General features: G+C 33.0%; 1 protein-coding gene across 7 annotated transcripts in view; it reads left to right on the forward strand.

Moving 5' to 3' along the window:
* Mipol1 (mirror-image polydactyly 1) overlaps positions 1-14,822 on the forward strand; it is a 301,689-nt gene that overhangs the window by 180,167 nt on the left and 106,700 nt on the right. For all 7 annotated transcript variants that reach the window (XM_010632664.3, XM_010632658.3, XM_010632659.1 and 4 more), the window contains one exon: positions 11,488-11,582. In XM_010632664.3, the coding sequence (XP_010630966.1) occupies positions 11,488-11,582 (95 nt within the window). The remainder of the gene's footprint in view (positions 1-11,487; positions 11,583-14,822) is intronic.

Below are 14,822 nucleotides of genomic sequence, written 5' to 3' on the forward strand. Positions count from 1 at the left end.
TAAAGCGATTATTTAACAGTTGTGTAGGTGATAGAAATCTTATGGTGTATGGAAGGGAATCAAGAAAAGACTTTATAGAGGAAGTAATAATTAAGATGAGTCTGGAAGGCTTGGCGTGGATTGGTAGCAAAGAATAGATTTAGTGCCCCAAGTAGAAGAAATACTGTGATTAGGCAGAATTTAGGCCATGTACTCACTTCTTGGCTAAAGTAATGGTGGAAGAATAAAAATTGGGAAAGGAATTCAAAGCCTCATCACAGAAGGCCTTGAAGCATAATCAATTCATCTTAAATAAAAGGTATTTTATCCCCTATGGACTGGTGAAGGAATAAAAAATGATCAAGATATACATGTACCACTCCCCCCAAAACACAATTATGTTACAAATAGGTACTAATAATAATTTACTCATCTGTTTAAAAAGTATTTTAATCAACATAGATGTCCATACTGACACATCAGTCTGGCCAGATGAATTTTATAATTCTAATGTTTTCAGATTTTAGAAATGTACTAAAGTAGATGTATTATATATTACACAAAACCCTCAATAATCAAACCAATTTAGTTGTGCCTGAATGTAAATATTTACGCTAAGATAAAGGGAAAGTATAAATAGTTCTGTATCACTTTTACCTTAGTTATATTATTGATGAATTTTAGTACAAAAATTTAAAAATGTTTTTGATTTTCAGAAATTTGAGTGTCTTAGTATCATGAATAAATGATTATGGACTTTAATTTTAATGATTTTATTAAAAATTAACATAGTAGTCTTTTTACAATATTCATATTACTTATGAAGAAACGACTTGACTTCTTTCCCCCCTCCACCCCGTACCCACGATTGAATTCAGGACCTTGCACTTGCAAGGCAGACACCGCACCACTGAACTAAATCCCTAGCTTGACTTCTCTTCACTTATTAAATGATATATGATTTATTAGTTGTAAAATTCAAGGTGGATCATAGACATAAATATTGTTCAAAAATTTCCCAGAAGTGTTATACTAATTTATACATGTTTAGTTATTTCATTGTGGATGAAGTGAAAGCATATTGTGACTTAAATTTTATTTCCCTGATAAGTACTGATATTGAATATGTTTATCAGCATGTGAATATCTTTTGTCAGATGTATATTCGGGTCTTTTGTTTCCTCCTTTTTATAATGCCATCTCCTTGCCCTGGCCCTCCATGCTTTCTCATAAGAAATCTGCTGTTAATCCTATTGAAAGTTCCTGTTACATGATGATTCATTTATTTTTTGCTCCTTTACAATATCCTTGTTATCCTTGACTACTAATACAGAAACATAACTACATATAAACACTTCCTTTTCTTGTTTCTTCAGTATTTATTGTTTTGAAGAAACCAGAGAATTGCTTTAGGATCCTCTAAAAAAAGAAATGGTTCCATACCTAGTACCTAAACAAACAAATAAGCAGTGAGAAGGAACATGTGGATTAAGCAATACCAGAAGGACTACATTTGGGAGTTGTGAAATGAGTTGTATCTCGGTTACAAATTACAAAAAGGGAAGCCCATTAAAATAGGGACATCAGAATTGAGTGGATCAGGTCAAATGGAATGACAAAACCAAATAATTCGGCACATATTTTTGTCCAGTAATAGGTCACAGACGGAAGCATGTTCAGATGAACACATTATAGATCCACACAGAATAGAAGATGATAAGCAGAACCTGGAAGGGATACAAATCTGTATCAATATTAAAGTACTGGGAAAGAGCATAGATAAAATTTAAGCTAGTTCACTAAAAATGGTGTGTTAAAAACTAGAACAAACTTACAACTCAAATACAACAAATACTGAATCATTGCTAGATCTGGTAGAGAGACAGTTTTCTCTGTCTACCTTACCTAGACTATGAGTAATTACATCAATGTTTGGAAACTTGCTACCCCCGCCTCTCAAAACAGGACGGGGTTCCTCAGAATACTGTTACTGCAAGGAGAAATCCTTGTCATCGTTATCTTTAAAATTAAGTTGTGGACCACTAAGAGGTGGAGCTGACTGGAGCTAGCCTGAAAGCTTTTGCCCCAGCCCCAGACCTCAGCAACAGATCAGTAAGAGGCAGAGCTGTGCGGAGGCCTGCAGCCCCCCCACCCCAAGCATTTCTGGCCTCTTGGCTGTGCTGGTACCTGGATTCACATCAAAGAAGCACAAGGGGTGGGTGGGGGGGTCATAAAGGCCACTGTGCTGAGCTCTAGCCTTGATTTTCATTTAAATCACACAGTTAAAGGCTATAGATTAGTAACTACCACAAACATCATTTTCTAAGCTGTGCTTGATGCTTTTTGTTGCTAATTGTATCACTTGGGCTAAGATGTTGTGATTGATCTAATCAGTTGTCCTTCCTGGTATAATGAAAAAGGGATTGCCTCAGAGTCATTAGAGACTCAAAACCTAAAGACAAGCTGTAACAGGAAGATCGAAATATTAATCCAGGTATGAAATGAAGGACAGTACCAATAGCAAAGTAAAAATGGGAAGACATTCAAACAAGCCTCAAGCACAAATATGAACTTCAAGCTTACCAAGGGCAAATTCTGTGGGTAATGAAGTAGAAAAATCTGATAATTAACCACTTGGACACCCTGAACTGATAGCACAGAAAGCAACAAAACAGATGCATGAGGTTGTAGAAAAATTTAAAACAGTAATAACTTCCCAGATAACTACAGAGATGGTGAGAAGAATGAATGACATGATTAGAGATTCTAGAACAGAAACAGATGAAAAAAAACCCCGAAAAACCATGAGCTCAGGACCACAATAGAAGCCATGAATGCCCAGAACAGGAAAGAAGGGGAATCCATGAAACAGATTCAAACAGACATCCAGGAGATTAAAAACTCTATTGAAAGTTTACATAACAGACTTTGCCAATCTGAAGACAGGTTATCATATATAGAAGACAGGATGGAGATCAGTGACCATTAAAAAAGAGTCTTTTTGAGAACAACCTCCAACCTAGACTGATGTATCCTCCAAAACTCTCTTTTAAAATGGATGAGGAAATAAGATACTTTCACAACAAAAACACCTGAAAAACTACATGAGTACCAAACCAGCACTACAAGCAATTCTAAACAAGATCCTAGAAAAAGATAATGAAGGTAACAACACTATGAGGCCCAACAGAGCAAATCAAATAGGCAAGGCAAGAAACTAAAAGGAGATGGTGAAAAAGTAAAAAGTCAACAAAAGGCCAATAACAGGACAATAATGTCAGTACATATCAGTTATAACCATCAGTGTCAATGGTCTCAACTCACCAATCAAGAGAAATAGACTGGCAGAATGGAATAAGAAGCAAAAATCCAACAATATGTTGTATACAAGAAACACACCTAGTGGTGCAAAAAGAAGCCCGTAGACTGAAAGTGAAAGGATGGAAAACAATTCTCCATGTGACAGGAGCCCAGAAAAAAGCAAAGGTATCAATCTTATTTGCAGAAAAAGTAAATTACAAACCAAAACTGATTCTAGTATTATAGATGTAGGATGGTACTGTATCATACCTCTGTGAATGTAAAATATCTTGTACCTGCTTTATGATGCATAATAGTGACCGTGCTTTATCAGAGCGATTTTTAATGATATTACTCTAGAATGTTCTCTTTCCAGATAATGATTAAGATGCTAATAAAAAAAACGGTGCCAGGTACCACAACAGCAACAGAATTTTGCTGTTTTCTGGGTATTATTCTTTTCTTTGTTTTTTTGTTTTTGTTTTTTTAATGGAGTGTGCTGAATGTCTATAATTTTGTTCAGATGACTACAGAACCTGGAAAAGCTGTTGCTGCTATTGATGCATAACATACTGCTTTTATTGGTATTTTTATATAAATATAAATATATTTATGTATATATATATACATATATATGTATATATATATATATATATAATTTGAATTTTTGGAAATTTTAACTGTGCTGTTGACCTTGGAAAAAGTTATCCAAGTTACTGTGTTGAGTTGGCATTGTACAGAAATTAACAGCCATATTGATCTAGAAATGTTAATTTTTTTCCATTTGTACAGGGGTAATGCACTGTATTAAATATGTAAGGTCATATCTATGTGGGTTTGATTACAGAAACTAATAAAGTATTCTCTAAATAATGGAAAAAAAGAACAATATAAGACTAAAAGAGCAAGAAGCCATTTAAATATGATCAGGGACCATTTTCATCTTCAGAATTAAGGATTATTTTAGTTTTACATCATTGCCTTTTCTCTTTTACATTCCTTTTTAGTTTTATTTTTAATGTTCTTACAGAGATTTCTTTAACTGAAATACTGAATACTTTCTCTGGTGTGAAAAACTATAACAGTACACAAGATCCTAATGAGATACTTAGTAATGTGAAATAAGTAAAGGGCTAAAGGTGTAGGGAAAGTGGGAAGGGTGGGGGAAAGGTAATAAGGAAGAGGAAAAAAATATGAGAAAATGAAAAAATGAAAACAAAGTATTTGTAAATGGGGAGGGGAGGAGGGGGTGAAGGGAGGGCAGGGACAAGGGAAAAAAATGAGAATCAAGACCTGTCATGTAAAGGTACAGGATCCCAATAATGAATGTAACTGTATTGTATACCTAGATTGTACCAATAAACTCAATAAAAAAAAGAATTGGAAAAAGAAGTCTTTTTAAAAATGTTAAGGGAACATGAGAAATCAATCCAACAGCCCCTGGATGATACAAAGAAGAACAATATAAGACTGATAGGTGTCCATGAGAAAGCAGGAAAAAATACAAATGACATTAAAAAAAATTGTTCACAGAATTGATGACAGAAAACTTTCCAAACAGAGCAAAAGAATTTGACATACAGATAAGGTAGGCATGTAGGATTCCACCTAGCCATGATTTAAGAAAAAATCTACACATACACACATAATAATCAAGATCCTGGAAACCCAACAGAAGAACAAAATACTACAAGCAGTTAGACAAAAGAAAAAAAATCACATACAAAGGGAAGCCCAGCAGAATCACAGCAGACTTTTCAACACAAATCTTTAAGTCAAGGAGAGCCTGGAGTGAGGTATTTCAAGCCCTAAAAGAAAAACCTAATGCTGAATCTAAAGCTTCTAGAAAAAAGAAGGGCAAGAGAAACTCAAAGTTCGTACAAGGGAGGAAAGTATAAAGATCTAGCAGAAGTCAGTGCAATGGAGACTAAGAGAATGATACAAAAAAAAAATCAATGAATCAGAGTTGGTTTTTGAAAGAATAAATAAAATTGATAAACCCTTAGCCAACTTTATCAAAAACAGGAAATAAAAGGCTCAAATTCATGCATTTAGGAATGAAAAAGGTGAAGTCACAACAGATCCAGCAGAAATCCAGAGGATCATCAGTACCTACTTTGAGAATCTGTACTCTTAAAAAAAATGGAAAACAGAGAAGTAGACGATTTCTAGATATATATGAATTAACAAAGTTGAATGAAGAAGATATAAAAATTCTAAACACCTCAGTTACAATCTGTGAAACTGAAAATGTAAAGAAAAATTTACCTACAAGGAAAAAAGCCCGGGTCCTGATGGCTTCACTGCTGAATTCTATAAAACATTTAGAGAAGAACTGCCAGTACTCTTTAAACTTTTAAATGAAATTGAAAGGGCAGCAATACTTCCAAATTAATTCCTGGTAGCAAGCATTACTTTGTTTCAAAAACCAGGGAAAGACCCAACAACAACAAAAAAAGAACTACAGGCCAATCTCTCTAATGAACATAGATGCAAAAATCCTCAATAGGATAGTGGCAAACATAATACAGAGGATCATCAAGAAGATCATACACCTTACCAAGTCGGATTTCTCCCAGGGATGCAAAGATGGTTCAATACATGTAAATAAATAAATATAATACACTATATTAGCAGAGTCAAGGTCAAAAACCGTATGATCATTTCAAGATGCAGGAAAGGCATTTGACAAAATTTAGCACACATTCATGATAAAAACCCTGCAGAATATTATAATAGATGATCTTTACCTCAATTGATAAAGGCTATCTATGAAAAGCCAACAGGCAACATCATACTAAATGGTCAAAAACTGAAAACCTTAATGCTAAAATTAGGAACAAGGCAAGTATGTCCACTATCACCACTCCTGTTCAATATATTTATAGAAACATTAGCCACAGCAATTAGACAAGAGAAAGAAATAAAAGCAATAAAGATAGGAAAGGAAGAAGTTAAACTGTCACTATTTGCAGATGATATGATACTCTACATAGAAGATCCAAAAAACTCTGCCAAAAGACTTCTAGACTTAATTGACAGATTCAGTAGAATAGTGGGAAACTATACTACAAAGCCACTGTGATAAAAACAGCATAGTATTGGCAAAGAAACAGACTTGAGGATCATTGGAATAGATTAGAAGATGCAGAAACAACTCCAGACATACTCAGCTAACTCATCCTTGACAAAGGGGCCAACCATCCTCAGTGGAAGGAAAGATAGCCTCTTTAATAAATGGTGTTGGAAAAACTGGCTTTTGCCTTGCCAAAGGTTAAAAGTAGACCCCTATCTTTCACCATGCACTAAACTAAAATCAAAGTGGATTAAAGATCTAAATATTAAAACAGAAACACTAAACTTGTTGGAAGATAAGCTAGGTAGGTAGAACTTTTGAAGACATTGCATAGGAAAAGACTTTATGTACAAATCTTTAGTAACATGGAAAATAGCACAAAGAATCAACAACTGAGATCTCATCTTATTGAAAATCTGCACTGCAAGAGAAACCACCAACAGAGCTAAGAGTCAACCTACAATATGGGAAATAATTTTTACCAGCTGTTCCTCGGACAAAGGTCTACTATCTAGAATATATAAAATACTCAAAAAATCAAGCCCCCCAAATATAAAGATCCACTTCAAAAATGGGCATCTGAAATGAGCAGACATTTCTCAGACAGAAGAAAAAGCAGCAAATAAATGTATGAAAAAATGTTCAACATCACTGTTCATTCAAGAGATGCAGATGAAAACAATACTGAGATTCTACCTCAACCCAGAAAGAATGGCTGCTATCAAGAAATCAAGCAATAAGAAATGCTGGCAGGGGTGTGGGTAGAAAGGTACCCTTCATTGTTGGTGGGAGTGCAGACTGGTGTAACCATTGTGGAAGTCAATTTAGAGATATCTTAAAAAACTAGGATTGGAAGTCCCATTTGACCCAGATATTCCTCTGCTGAGTGTCTTCCCCAAAAGAATTAAAAGAATCATACCACAGTGCTTACCCATGTTTATAGAGGCACAGTTTGTAATAGCTAAAACTTGGAGACAGCACAATTGCCAATCAACTGGAGACTGGATAAAAAAGATGTGGGGTTTTTGTTGTTGTTTGGTTGTTTTTTACAAAATTGAGTACTATCAGCCATAAAGAACAAGAAACTAGAGACAATTATAGCTAAATGGATTCACATTGAGAACATACTCTTAAGTGAAATTCATAGGACACACTTGTAGATACTGTATAGTTTCTCTGGTGTGATAAACTAAAAGTGTAAATAAGAGTCAAAATGTATAATTTATATTTTGTTATAGGAAGAAAAGGTCTAAAGGTATTCTGCAAATGGGAGATGTAGGGCAAAGGTAAAAAGGAAAGAGAAAAAAATGAAAGGAAAAAATGGAAGCAAAGTCTTTGTACATAGGGAGGGGTGAAGGAGAGAAGGGAGGCTAGGGCAATGGGGAAAAAATAAGAACCAAGATACATCATGTAAAGATACAAGATCCCAGTAATGAATGAGTGAAGTTAGAGTACATGGAGTTTCTAAACAGTATATAGAGAAATACAGAAAAATCCAACATAAGTCAGAGAAAAAAAGCAAAGAAAATGATGCTAAGCATAAAATGTGTAATAATATATAAAAATAAGTCCACATAAATCTGTAACACAGGAGACATGTATGAAGGTAAACATTATAAGAATAGTTACATGTATCAGTGTAAATAATTGACCAATAACAATTGTGTATGAAATATGTTGAACACTCTAAACAATATATATTTTAATAAAGATATTCTGTACAAAAGTGTAAAATGTTCTCGAAAATGATGACTCCAAATTCATGGAAGTGTTTTACTTTGGGGCTGGGAGAGAAGGAAGCATAAGGACTGGTAAGTGTAATATGTGGGACAGGATGAAGGATTGTTCTAAAACTTGAAATAAAATAACAAGCATTTTTCTAAAATTTAAAGGAAGGCTTATATTGAAAATGTCACTTTCTCAATTTGTAAAAAACAGCATTTATTTTCATATGCCCATATATGCTTGTATATGTATAGACTTTCTCTTGAAGGATACGCAACAACCCCAGTAGAGAGGATGTGTAGTATTGCACATATATATATATATATATATATATAAAACATATGTATACATACATAACATAATAAACATAATAAAACATGTTTGCTATCATTACTTAACAAGTAGATATCTTATGAATGTGTACAGTTTTTATAAAAGTAAGTGTCAGAAATGTGGGAATAGTATGTAAGAAAAAATAAGAAAGCTTTCTAATTTACCAATTTCTATATTGTTTTTTAAAGGAAATTTATTTTTTTCTATAGTGATAGAATTATGTTAATAATGACTCTTAGAAATACAATAAAAATAAACAACATTTAAATGATGGTGTTTTTACAGTGCATGTAATGGCCAGTCAACTCAAACTAAACCAAATTTCCATAACCCTTGCACACCAAAAAAAGGCTTTATATACCCGGCAAGTTTCTCCACAATCCGTGTAATCATATCCTACAAACATGCACTAGTAAAAATCTGTAAAACTTTAAAAAATGAAATAGATCTGGTTCTGTCTTCTCTACACATGGACCCAGGAGCACAACTGATATTATCAAAATTTGCTTTCATCCGGTGCTAGTGGGATACAACTATGATGAGACAACCTCAATCTTAGGCCTGAGGGGATGGCAGCTAAAGTTCGTCCTTGACACAAAGATACCAAGAAAAGACATGCTGGCCACATAAGCCTATGTCTGATAATGGAGACTGGACAGCCAGAAAGTTTATAACTTGGAAGGTAGCCACTAGAGCCTAGACAGGAAATGAGACTTTGGGAATTAAGAAACTGAATGAAGTGTTTTTAGTAGCACATTTGCAGTATATAATGCACATATCCCTTGTGTGGAGTTGGTACATGTACATAGCACATATTAATTATTGTTTCATCCCTTTTCCTTCCTCTTTCTCCTTCCCTCCCTGCCTCCCTCCATTTTCTCCATCCCCTCCCCATCTGAGAAAGATCTGTCTACCTACTTCTTATTAGCTGTCTTTTACTTTGTTCTCTAAAATTTAGATTTTTTCATTTAAGAGAAATCATGGAATATTTACACTTATGGGTCTGATTTATTTCATTTAACGTTATTTTCCCAAAGTGCATTCATTTTCCTACACGAGTTAAATTTATCTTTCTTCAGTGCCTACTATGTGTAGAGTGAAAGTAAAATGTTCAATATTACATTAAGCATGAAAATTTAAGTAAAGTTACCATGATCACATTTTCATTATGGACATTTCTAGACAAAATCTAAACTTTCTGATTTCCTTTAAGAACATTCCCTTTATGTTAATACATGGTGTTACATAAAGTATGGATTACATAAATGTATGGTATTATATAAAGTATGATATGCTTCTTCAAGGATATTTCACACTTTTACTATTGAGTTAATTTCCTTATTGACCATATATTTTGCTGTTTTTAGGTACTTAGGATTAACAATATTTATTTATCTAAATTTTTTATCACCTGTCCAGTATTTGATAGGAATTCCTTAAATCCACACAACAGGATGTTTGAGGTTTCCTAAGTTGAATGTGACGCATCTATTTTTTGTGATTCTTTTAAACTTGCCATTAGTCATAGTATCTGTGCCTTCCAAGTTATCATTTCAATCACACTTTTAGTACAGTGAAAAATAGCAAAGCAGTTAATAATTGACATCAAGAACCAACCAGTTTAGTTTAAATTCTTTTTGCACTTTTTGAGAATGTTTCATCTATTGTGGAATACAGCATGTTAAGAAAAGTATTCAATCATTTTAAATTTAAGTAAGAAGTTATTCTTTCCTCTAGTCCAGGTAAAGAACAAATTAATATCTTATGCATAAACTTCTATACAAAGATCTAAACTACATGGCATTAATGAGCATTCTCTAATGTTCCCTTACATTACACTAATTAATTTTCCTATAATTAGGATTTCATGATTTTTCTTATGACTACATTCTTAAGAAGAAAATAATTCCAGTGAAATCACATGTGTTCAGCAAAATTCTGAAACTCCACTTCTAAATTTTCAATTATTGACATTGGTGTTGTGAGGATTGTTATCTATGAGCTCTGTATTATATGTCAAACATCATTTAAAGAAAAAGACAATCTTTTCCTGTAAATTAAACTTTAATAAACACTACTAAAACCTGACTTATCAGTACCATATTTAAAAAGTTAATGTTGAAAACTTTTTTGACACTGTTTAAAGTCTAACAGAAATGGTGGTGAGAATGCAACAAATTATTTTTAAATTACTACTTTAAACCTTTTCCAAAAGAATCCCTATAGATAACAGTAACGAACTGCACATTTCAAAAAGCTAGAAGAAAATATGTTGAACATTTTTCACCATAAAGACATGAGAGATGTTTGAGATGATAGATACGCTTAACCTTAATTAACTATTACACAATGTATATATGTATCAAAGCATAATATTACCCATTAATAGGTATAATTTTATATATCAGTTAAATATTAATCTAAATATTTAAAAAAGCTGATCATCTTTAAAACTTGAATATTACAGTTAGGGGTCATCAGTAGCATCATTTAAATACAATATCCCTAACATCCAAGGTTGTTGTCATTCTCATTATGGGCCTTGTTTCTCTGCAAAAAGGAATAGAAAAGGTTAAATCATATCTGTAAGAATCAGATTGCAGTCCTGTGTATTACTTCACATTAAATATCAAAGATAGCTTAACAACATTTTGAATTTTCTGAGTTTTACTATTAATAAAGTTAAAAGAAAATCTAGTGTGTTCAGGCAGTGGAGCCACATTAAATTTGTGTGTGAAATACCCATTGTGCTTATCTCTACTGGAGATATTGCTCCGAACCTGTGTTCCACATTCTGAATACTATGTATAAAGTTAAACATTGCAGAAGGCCATATATCTGATGATGCAGATAAAATAAGGTTGAAGTTTAGTAATGAGAAAAGTTGGTTAATTTAATATATTCTTGACTTTAGTATTTTTGTAAATATATTTGGAATATTTTGTGGGGAATCATTATACTACTAAAATATTGTAGGTTTTTAAACTAACAGAAATGCAAGATTCAAATTGTACTAATCCATTTTTACAAAAAGAATTAATACTATATTTTCAAAATGTATTAATCACTTGCAGGTAAAGTTGTTATCAATGCATCAAGCAAAAGAAACTGCAGTTGAACAATACAAAAAACTAGAGGAAGAAATTCAGACACTACGAGTTTACTACAGGTAAATTGTTTTTACCTTGGGATTAAGTAAGTATTATTGGTTTAGAAAATGTTTTTGCCTGATTTTGCAGTAGCAGATGAGTATATATCCTTTGTGAAATTTAACATTATGTATTGAAAGCATTTTATATTTTTAAGAATGATTTAGGCATAAAATATTCAATATTGTACCTCTTTTCCTTCCAACATTTGGTAAAATTTAAATTTATACTCCCATTCAAATTATGAAATTTACATTACTAGTTATCTAAATGAACCCTGGCTAGCTATTGAACAGTTGAGTTGTTGCCCTTCTGGATTCCACCTCTAAAATGATGATGTCTGTTTTTAAAATAGTACATGAGTAGTAGTCATAACATTTTACCTGTTAAAATATGTTAGGAGGCATTTCTAAAGAAATGTCACTAAAAGATTTTTAACAGGTTTACTTAATTTATGTTCCAGGAGTAGTTATGAAATGAATTCAGTTAGTCAAAACTGGCAAATTTTTTTTGATGAAAAGAATTAGAATAGAAAATGCCAGAGTGCATACCTTATATTGTTTTGTGATCTGTTTGTTGCAATTTTGAGCTAAGTGAAAGAGAGCTAAGACTGCATATTGGGTTATTTGTAAAATATGTATTCTCATAGTGGGTCACAGTAAAAATAAAAGTTTAACAGCACTAATGTATAATACTCTATATATTGTTTGATTACTAAGTTTATAAAACCTTAAGTCTAACTAAGACTATAGGTTATTAAACTTTTAAAAATTTAGACCTCTTCTCAGAATGTTTAATGCCTACACTGCAATTAAAATTAGTTTTACTGTAATGAGATCATGAAAGTATTATGTAATAATATATTACTGTTTGTATGCATCATTGTTAATGTATTAAATCATTAGATGTAGCAGATCTATGATAACTATAATTTCAATCTAGTTATTATTGTTAATATTATTTTGTGATAATTAAAAATACTAAAGTGCAACATTAAAATACTAGTGACTTGTATAGCTGCTAACTCTTAAGAACCGCTTATGCTACCACTGTGATTTATTACTGTGCTCATAATGCTAGGGAACACTGTACTTCCATGAGAATTAGAGAATATAAAAATTAATTATTTTCTCATTCCCAAGTTAAGAACACCTGCTTTGGAGAAGTGTCACTGACATTTGTAATAGTTGGTTACTCTTATGGATTAAATTTTGTCTTTTCTCCCTTCTCCCCACCAAAAAAAAAAAAAAAAAACGCTGAACTCCTAATTTCCAGTAATTCAGAATGTGACCTTATTTTGAAATAGGGTCATTAGAGAGGCAGTCAATTTAAACTGAAATCATTAGAGTAAATTCTAATACAGTATGACTGGATGACTGGTGTGTTCCTAAAAATATTGGAAATCTTGATACAGAGCGGGAGTGGGGAAGAGAATCTGAAGGCATGCAAAGAAGACAGCTGTATGGCTAGAGTACTGTGTATACAAACAAGGAGTGCCAGGGACTACCAGAAACACAGAGGGATTTCATTCCTCGCTCTCAGAGAGAATGCAGCCTAGCTGAAACTTAATTTCAAAATTCTGGTATCCAGAACTGGGTGACATTAAATTTCTATTACTTAAGCCACCACATTTATGCCGCTTTGTTACAGCAGTTCTAGGAAATTAATACAGCTATCAATTATTATTTACCAGTAACAATCTGCATTTATAAGACACACTGCTTTGTCTATAAGCAGGTAGGCAAATTCTGATGGTGAAGGAATACATCTTACCAAGGATTTTTTGTTTGTTTGTTTTAGACTGTAAAGTGTATATTACAATCTTCTCTCTCTCTCTACTTGATACTAGTGAATCTCAACTGCAGCTTCTGTTAGAATCATTTGAGAAGCCTCTAAAAATTCTGGTGCCTGACCCAACACAGGTCAAATACATTAGGTGTCAGCATGTTTTGAAGCTCCCTAGAGATCCTCATACATAGCCAAGTTTGAGAATTAATGTTTTATGTGTGTATTTCAGTTAGTTGCATTAAGTTACAGTCTTGGCAAAATAATAAAAAGAGGTCTAAATTAAGATTTGTGAATATTGTGTGATTTGTGTCCTGGCCATGGATATTATGGTATGGAAAGTAGTAGATTTACTCTATTGTTACAAAGGGTTTCAATGGCACCTTCTCCTGCAATCTTTATGAGTTATATTGATGAAGTGACAGTATCAAGAATTGCAGGATGTGTATAATAATTTTCATGAACTAGCATTACTCTCTGAAAAATAAAACTTTGATTCTGTTTCTTAAGGATGCTTCTCTTTGTTGAATTGAAGAAGATTATTGAATTATTTTTCTGAATTATAAAATTAAAGTATTTTTCATATCCCTTTTTAAATCTACATGAATCTAAGAGTAACGTGATCTAAATAAAATTAGCAGTTATTGGATCAATTATGCTTTATAAGTAACCTTATAATTGCTGCTTTTAAGAAAATCACTGGTTATGTAGTAAAGCTACTGGGATTTGGAGTCAGCTACACATGGTGTGGCTTTCATAAATTAACGTGACCAAATCCATTTCATTTTTAAAATGAGAACAGTAGTATTTATTTCAGAGGGTTAAATAGATAAAACTTTTAGCCCAGTACTGTTCTTGGCTCATTGTTTGTGCTCAGCCTGTGTTAAAATAAATTTACTGGGAATCCCTAAAACATTACTGGTAACTTATTCAGTAGACTCCAGTCTCCTGCCCAGTGTACAACACAGGCATGAAAAAAAACCCCAAAACTAAAAGATAGAACTAAGAGAGACAGAAAGAGGAGAGCCAGGATGACCAATGCACGTGCAACCGACAAAGGTGCTGGCCAGTCCAAGCAAGCCACTGATTTTTTTTGGTTATCAACTGGGGTGAAGGTGAGCTATGTAAAAGGGCAGAACTATATGGGAGGACATGCAGTCATGCAGTTTCTGTGGAAATTAAACAAGGCTTGTAAAGTACAAGACAAAGCATTCTCAAATTAGGAACAGAATAGACAAAATATATGGTTTTTATTAGAACATTGTCCTTTTAGTTAGAAGGTTTTAGTTGTGGGAATGGAATTTGATACGTTACTCTGACCTTGGCACATAGGGTTCAGCTAGACCCACTTCTATAAACAAGCCAATTGTGGGGTTAACTCTGTACAGCCTGCACTGCTTACAGCGTGCTTTGGGCATAATCAGTATTGCAGTCTCCCACAAATTTTTCTTTTTTCTTTTTTTTTTTTTTTTTTT

The sequence above is a fragment of the Fukomys damarensis genome, unplaced genomic scaffold (assembly GCF_012274545.1).
Source record: "Fukomys damarensis isolate Sample0158 unplaced genomic scaffold, DMR_v1.0_HiC HiC_scaffold_17, whole genome shotgun sequence".
Taxonomy (NCBI): Eukaryota; Metazoa; Chordata; class Mammalia; order Rodentia; family Bathyergidae; genus Fukomys; species Fukomys damarensis.